An 8,267-nucleotide genomic window follows, 5' to 3' on the forward strand; every position below is an offset into this window, starting at 1 on the left:
CAGAAGTTGGAAATGCAAGGGGGAGAGGTCAGGCTGGCCAGGCAGGTGGGTTGGGTGTGTGCGTAGCACTTGTCTGTCCCCTCTGCCTAGTTTCTGTCATGTCAGTTCCTAAGACAGAGTTTAGGAACCTTGCAGTGGTCAACCAAAATTGAGGGCTGTTGAGTTAGGGGAGGAACAGACAGATTAGTTTAAAATATTCTATTGATGGGGGTCCTTTTAATGAAAAGGTGATTGTTATCTTTGTTTACAATATTATTTTATTCTTACTCTGACGCTTTCCTGGGCAGGCTGCCCCCCCCCCAAAGACTGATCAGATATGCACCTGTGTAGCTTCAGCGCTGCTACAGTGTCAGGTGTTCCAAACCATTCACCCTGCCCCATTAATATATCAGCCTGAAGAGTTTGCACGGGGCAAATCTGACACATCTCTTCTTTTCCCCACGTTAGATCTCCGTTAGCACTGATGATATTGACCTGGCTGGTGACATCATCCAGTCGATGACTTCCTTTTTAGGAATTGAAGACTTGCAGGTTGAGGCAGATTTCCCAGCTTATTTTGAGGAGCTGCGCAAGGCCCTGACCAAGGTGAGGAAGCCAGAAACTTTCCCAGATATTGGCTAAGGACACAGTCCCTACAAATGAAGTTGCATGCATTGGAATGGACGGAACCTGTTTGGTTTCTTGGTTTCTTATCCAAGAGAGGTTCTTGGGAGATTGTCTCTCCAGAAAGTAGACCTGAAATGGCAAACTGTGATGTTCTCTCAATTGAGTGGGGAAAATTGGTCCTCCGGAATCTGTTTATCGAAACAGTATGTTACCATCTGCCTGTCCAAGCCCTTTGAAGTCTGCTGGTTCATGCCATAGAACCTTTTAGGCACCAGGCTAAAACATTTCTTTTTCATTAATCATTAAATTGGTCCTCCAGAATCTGTTTATCGAAACAGTATGTTACCATCTGTCTGTCCAAGGCCCCCCAGGGAGTATAGCCACAGTTTTTGCCCATGGCTTATAGGGTGTCCTCATCCCCACACAATTATCCAATCACATTAGTCCACAATTCAAGCAGTAGGTCCAAGTCCCTCTTAGGTCCAGGGAGTGGTGTGTGTGTGTGTTATTGTCCATCCCACACAGGGAACTTGAGGTTCCAGCAGGCTGGAAACTTGATGTAAATCCTGTTCCTCCTGGTCAGTCTTACTATAAGCTGTCTTCCTGGTCAGTCTTGCAGTGTGGGCAGTTAGCTTTTCTGGAGTAGCGGAGCCTTGTCTGTGCTGGCACTGCAAAGCCTGTAGTCTCCTCTTTGCTTGCACAGCCTCCCTTGTCTGTCCACCTGCGTGCTTCCTGACAGCGTGCTACTTCTGGTTTCAGCACAGCCGCTTCTGACCTCCTTGGCTCACACAATGCCATGCTCTCAGTAGAGGAGATTGGCTGGATCCTTAAAAAACTACTGAGCAGGACTTACCCAGTTCTGGTCCTTTAAACAGGAGGAGCTTGACTCTGCTTTGCGTCCTCCCTGCGTCAGCATCATCACAGCGTCAAGCCTGCACGTGAACAGCATTGAAACTGTGTATCTGTCACGTGCTGTGGAGCCAGGGAGCAGGCCTCCTGAGTGGGGCAACAACGGGGGGTGGATCTGGACCCTCTTGGGGAAGGGAAGGGAAGCCCAGATGTGCTCTGAAGTTCCAGGGTAGGATCAATATGGGCTCCGCAGAGTCAAAAGGGAAGACGTAGGTGTGTGATGAAGTTGGGCAGTCTGCAGGAACTCCAGAGCTTTGGCTTCCTGAGGCTGTTGGGAACCAGTGTGATTTGCAGATCGGTGTCAAAGCCCCATGGGGCTTGGTGGCCATTTTGGATGGCTGTCACAGTGGAGCTCTTTCCCCAAAAGTAGGAGGTCATAAAGAGTGCAAGAGGTCAGGAGTCCCACCAACTCTGGGTGGGGCCACAACTCATCCCATATAAAGAATCACCTGAATCTTCTTGCTGAGTGGATGGTTCATGTCCTTACGTCTGCCTTCTTCTCTGTGCTAGGTGGATGAATCTTACTCAGTATGCCAGAAACTCACCGCCGACATGGCCGACAGCTCTAACCTCATCCGCAGCATGCTAGTTCGGGCAGAAGATTCTCGCCTCATGGGTGACGTGTGAGTTGGCTTTCTGGTGTTTTTGCATGTGTGCGCCTGCATGTATGGTTGGCTATTTCTTTGATTAGCTTGGATGCACCTAAGATGTGTGTGTTTGTTTAGGGCATTTTAGGCAGCTTACAAAGATGATAGAAACACAATATACCCTTAAAAACTGTCAGAACGAACAGACCCAAGCTGGCTATCCCCTTAAAAAAAACAGGCGGCGTCAGAAGCTCTTCTGTCCTGCGTGACTTGTGGAATATGCATTATGTGGGAGTCCTAATGGCTTCATGAAGGCTGCTCCCTAAAATAGCAGCAGCCTCCAAAAGGCCCTAGAGCCAGCAGCCGCCGACCTAACATACCTACTAGAGGGCATCATCAGGAGATGTTGATCAGAGGAGCAGAGCTGCAAATGGAAAAAAAGCACCCAGTGCCTCTAGCTTACTGTGACTTCCACCCATGTGGAATTTCCAGGACAGGTTGGTATGTGCTGCAGAAGTTGAATTCCTGGCCGTTTGTGTTTTATTCATTTAAAAGCGAGTTTCTCAGCTATGTAAGTGGGTGCTTTTGAAAGAAGCAGCAATTTTGGCCTTCAGCACAATAAGCCATTTTGGCTTCGCTTTCCAAAACCACCCTGCTTGTTGCTGAGCAAGCCGTTGTCGAGCCAAAGACTGCCGGTATGTTGCTGCCTAAAAATGGGGTTGCTGACTAAGCACCAGGCAGGACATAGTATATGGGTTGTTTCAGATGGGTAGTCATGTCGGTCTGCAGCAGAAGAGCAAGATTCGAGTCCACCAGCACCTTACATGAATACGTGTATGTATATGATCTTGGTGAGCTTCAAGTTGCGTGTTAGTAGATTCTCATAGCTTAAGACCGAGGCGTGGTTGACACAAGCAGGCAATACAATTTGAGCTCTGTGACTGCATATACTCTTAACATTCCAGACATAATTTAAAAGAATCGCACACCCAAGTGAGAATTAGGGGAAAGGGGGGTGGGGAATTGCAGCAGCAGCAGCAGCATCTGTACAAAGGCTTGCAACCTGCCAGTGTGTCTCCGTTAATCATACAGGGCACTTGTTTTTGATGCTGTACCTACAATACCATTTTTTTTAACCACGTGGATTTCTGCAGGAAATTCAGGTGTCCACAGGGTGGCACTTCTGTGTCATGCATTGCCATGTGATGTTCCCACACAGCCTTGCTTCCCCTCATCTAGTTGTACAATCCTTGGTAGAAAAAATTCCAGATCTGCCAAAAATTATTGGGTTTAAACTGAAGCATGCAAATCAAACATTTCAAACAAATCAAATCAAACGTTAAGCACCTTAAATATATGAATTTGGGATCATTGTTGATTGTATTTTCCTAAGGGCTCTTTGTATTTTCTGCTTGTTTGGTGCCCTTGGGACAGCTCTTTTATTACCTTTGGTTCCTTATGGAATGGCTTAAAAATAGTTGTTTTAAAGTTGGCTGTAGTGGGGTCAGGCTGTGCACGTTACAGAGTGGAGTGATGTGTGCTGAGATCCCATTGGATGCTTGTGGGGAGGTGCAAAGTTCTTGCTGGGAATAACTTCAAGTGAACCTGCTGCTCTCTGGGATACCTCTGCTTTTGCTTGAGGAAGGCTGTAGTCAGCCACAGTCACCTTAGTGGCTGAATGAGGCTGGCTCTTGACTGCTTTCTTTGTTCCTGGGTTTATGTGCTCCTTGTCGCCCTTGTGTTTGTTTCTCTAGGAAAAATATGAAGAAGCGATACATGGAACTGTATAATCTCAACAAAGATTTGCTGTCTGAGTATAAAATCCGCTGCACCAATCACACAGAGTTCTTAAATAACCTCAAGGCGATAAACCAGGCTATCCAAAGAGCAGGACGCCTGCGGGGTACGTGCTGATGAGGGGGAACTGAACAGGATCAGCTTTTGTTGCATATGTTCTTGCCCCGTTTATGGGGGAGATGAAAGCAGAGGAAGTGGGTGTTGGTTAATTGGGGGCTGCCCTTGTGCTAGCTTTGAAAGGTGCAGGTGCACAGCTCAGGTGTGGGAAGCCATTTTGGAAGGTGCCCAGATGCCCAGAACTCTTTTTGGGTTGTGGCCTTTCATGATACATCTTTGTGTTTCCAAGGCTATTCCAAGACAAGTATGTTTCTTGATCTCTTAAAAGTAATATGAGAAGTTGCTTCTGCAAAAACAAGGAGATCAACGACTGTGGCTTCAAGTATCTGGAAAAGGGAGAGCAAACTGCTCACTAGGTCAGCTGAAGGCAGACATTGGCTTGGTTTTTAGGAAATGAACTGAGCAATGAGTAGATATAGTTTAAGAGGAGGAGGAGGAGGACTCTCACAGTTCTTTCTGTCCCTGATTCTGAAAATACTAACAAGCTCCAGGACAAAAGAGATGTAGGATCCCAAAAATCTCTTTACTATCAAAATGGATTGTCTAGTTTGGAGGTAACCTTTATCAGATTTGAAAGAACTGTGGGAGTGTGTTTAGATTGGAAGTGAAATTCTATTTGAAGAAGTATGTGTCTAATTCTATCTCAGAAGCTAAGCAGGGTTGGCCTTGGTTAGTAACTGGATGGGAGACCTCCAGCGAAGACCGTTGTCTCTATGCAGAGGCAGGCAATGGCAAACCATCTGGTTGCCCTAAGTCAGCTATGACTTGAGGGTACTCTCCACCAGTCCTATCCATACAAGAAGTGTTTTGAGGGATTTTACTTTTCCAGGAAGGCTCAAGAGATGAGGAGCCTCGTTTTGTCCCCCACATTAACTCCATCTGTGTGCCGTGTAGACGCTGGCCCTCGTTCTCTGCCTGGTTTGAGAGATTCTGGTCTGTGGATGTCAGCATCGCATTGTGACCCCTTTCCCCATCCTCCCTGAGGATCCCATTGAGCGGAGGGAGATGGAAATGGGTAGCAAAAATTGTACAGCAAACAAGTATTGGAGATGTTGAGAACACAGGCTGTTCCTTATCCATGTTGGGAAAAAAACCCTCCATTATTATTTATTGCTGCTAAATAAATCCCCTTAAAACCAAAAACATTTTTAAAATCTTACAATTATTCTCAGAAAAATCATCTAATCCATCCATAATAAATAGTTGCATCATAAGTATAGAACTCCACTGTGGAAGCCAGGAAACTGGATTCTTGGGTTTGACCAATTGATTCTTCTTAGTAAAAGTTAAAATTTGATTTTTCAGATATTGGGGATTTTAAAAAAATCCACTCGGATATGCAGTATCCATCCCTTTATCACATGTATGCACCCCTGTTTCTTTAGGATCTTTATCTACACAGGTGACTGTTAGGAAAGAGTTGTTTAGAAGTATGCCTATTAATTCATGGGGGTGGGAAGGAGACAATTCATACAAGCCAGTTGAAGATGGAAATGAGATACTAGAAGAAATGAGATACTGTGTGCATGCATTATAAAGATGTTAGAAGTTGTGTCAACATGCCCTTTCTGGGGAAAAAACTAATTTCCTGTGGTTCTCACAATCACATTTGTACTTCATTATGTTTTGAAGGAGTTTCCTTTTTCTCAGAATATCTCATTAATCACAAAGGGCATCTTTTCAAGAATAAGACCGGGGCAGGGAGGGAAATCTTTTATCACAAATGACACTGCCAATTCATCATGACTTCTGTTTTTGTTTCTGCTAATAAGGTTGAAAGGCCCCTTGTTGTGCATGCAGTCTAATTTAAGTTCTTTCTTTCTTTCTTTCTTCCCCAGTTGGTAAACCCAAGATGCAGGTGATCGCTGCTTGTCGGGATGCTATTAAGAACGACAACATCAATATGCTCTTCAGAATCATGCGCATAGGCACAGCCTCCTCTTGATCAGAAGGGAGGGTGGAACTGAACAGGGTGGGCTGGTCTTCGCAAAAGGCCGCCACGTCAAGAAATGGGCAGATACGGTAGCAGCACATCAAGCGCTGTGTACCCTGTCAGATCAGTCGCAGCAGCTGCTTGGTAAACAGCACCCCAGCTCAGAGTAGGATGTGCAGGTATCTGGCGTGGTGTATTGCCAAGAGTCAATATTTTTAATCCTCTAAGGGATATTTAGTCAGTGGACACACAAACGGTGAAGTAAAATAGATTTTATTAAGTAACTTAAATAGTCTACAGAAAACCACATCTACAGAAGAATGAGTGCAAGAAAATAATATGCTGCCAGGAACCTCGGAGAACAGTAGTGGGCGAACCCCCTGGGACGGGCCAGCTGCAGACCATTGTTCCATGGTTTCTACACTGTGGTTCAGTTCCAGGGGGTCCATCCATTGCCCTTCTTCAGGGTTCCTGACAGCTGAAGGGATGCAAGCATATTGTTTTCTTGCAGTGATTTGTCTCTAGACTACTTAGATCTCATTAAGCAGCTTATCTTCCTTCACCCTTGGCATGTTCATTGCCTGCTGATCCCTTAGAGGAAAAGAACAAGGTAGCTCGACCTGAAATCTGTTGTAGGGGGGCTTGAGAGAGGAGAAACCTCAAGCTCCATCTATAGTAATCTCACACTACATTGAAGGAGGTCCTGTAAAGTTTAGAAGCCTGGCAGAAAGGCTCAGAATCTGAGAGAACTGCAAGGTAGCAACTCAGCTGTTTACAGCCACGTATGACTTTTTATTTTCAGAATCAATTGGATTTCGCAGCAGTTTAGTTTTTCAGTAAAAAGAGACAGACCTCATCTTCCCTGTCTCGTTTGTGCGTGGCCACTGATATGCTGCTTCTCTGTAAGAATCTCCAAAGTGGTTTGTTTTGTATCTTCTCTAATCAGTGCTTAGCAGTTTTACTCCTGCCATGTCTACAGCAAGAAAGCGTATCTGGTCCAAAAATGCATTAGAAAGCTTTAAAAAACCCTTTTAGTTGACTAAACAGTAGGCTGTCAGATTTTGCTTCACTCTTTTGACTTCTCTTTTTAGTGGTTGTGAAATCCCTTTTTACAATACAGCTAGAAATATGTCTGTTGGGGTTTAGTTTGTGAGCCACGGTAGTCTAGTGGCTAGTGGGTCTAACTATGGGGAAGACGAATGTACCACCACTGAATGGCACAGGTTCATAGTGACCCCCTCCATGGAGCATTAAAGTCAAGAGAGCTGAGCTGAGTTGGTTTGCCACTGCCTCCCTCTATATAACCACCCGTCTCCCCTGCTGGTCTCCCTTCCAAGTACTGAATAGCTAACCTTGCTTAGCTCTCAAACTTTTGACAAGCTTGGGCTGTGCTGGTCTGGAAACCCAGGTGCAAATTCCCATTTGTTAAACTCACTGGATGATGATGGTCCAGTTGCACTCCTGCCCAGCCTATCTTAAAGGGTTGGTGTAGGGATAAAATGGGAGCTCCTTATATGCCACCCAGCTTTGGAGAGGAAGGGAGTGTGACTACACATGTGATAACTAGCTGGACTGGGCTAGGGTGCTGTTTGGGGGAGAAGCAACGCAGTTACCCTCAATATCTACTAGGGGTGTACATTGAAAAGATTTCCATTTCAGTTTTGAATCCAGGATTTCTGAACCATGTACCATTATTGTTTCAGTCCCGTTCTTTGCAATGAGGTCTTCCATGCTCTTTGAGGGTTGTTTTTGTATTTAACGGCACCAAAATTACACAGAACACCGTTCTCTCTCTAAACCATCGATCCACCGAGTTTTTCCTCAGTTACATTACACACACACAATCAAAACAACAGACCCTGAAGAAGGCGAGTGTTGGCAGGTGCACACCATGGTGGGAAAGTGGCTGGCAAGAGTAGCATTAAAAACAATCCAGGTTTATGTTCACTTATTTTTCTGTAGCATCAATAAAATACCTTTGCATCCTGATGTTGCCACGTTTCCTTATGCTTTGCAGTTTTGTTCCCATGGTGAGAGGCCAATCCTCAGCATTCTGCTGAAAAATGGGCTTGTCTTGCGTTCATTGCTGCCAATCTCCATCGCCCAAGTGCAGGCAGGCAGCACGGGTGTCTGAATCCTGCTCATCCCCCCACCTAAACAGGCCTGTGTTTTTCCATAACGTTTCCTTTAGCTTGATTTAAGCTTGATGTGGATAATTCGTTTTTAAATAAAGTTTTGGGGGATGCTGGATGGGGGGATGCAATCCTAAACTGGTCTGCTCAGATGAAAGTCCAATGTTAGTCAATAGTACTTATATC

At 45.2% G+C, this 8,267-nt stretch overlaps 1 protein-coding gene across 1 annotated transcript in view; it reads left to right on the plus strand.

Annotated features, from left to right (window-relative positions):
- The window catches only part of BBS2 (Bardet-Biedl syndrome 2), a 29,077-nt gene extending 21,139 nt beyond the window's left edge, over positions 1-7,938 (plus strand). The window contains exons 14-17 of the mRNA XM_055000883.1: positions 448-585; positions 2,026-2,138; positions 3,857-4,005; positions 5,855-7,938. Coding sequence (XP_054856858.1) covers positions 448-585; positions 2,026-2,138; positions 3,857-4,005; positions 5,855-5,961 — 507 coding nt within the window. The 3' untranslated portion in view covers positions 5,962-7,938. The remainder of the gene's footprint in view (positions 1-447; positions 586-2,025; positions 2,139-3,856; positions 4,006-5,854) is intronic.
- Positions 7,939-8,267: the final 329 nt, after the last annotated feature.

The sequence above is a fragment of the Eublepharis macularius genome, chromosome 16 (genome assembly GCF_028583425.1).
Source record: "Eublepharis macularius isolate TG4126 chromosome 16, MPM_Emac_v1.0, whole genome shotgun sequence".
Lineage (NCBI taxonomy): Eukaryota > Metazoa > Chordata > Lepidosauria > Squamata > Eublepharidae > Eublepharis > Eublepharis macularius.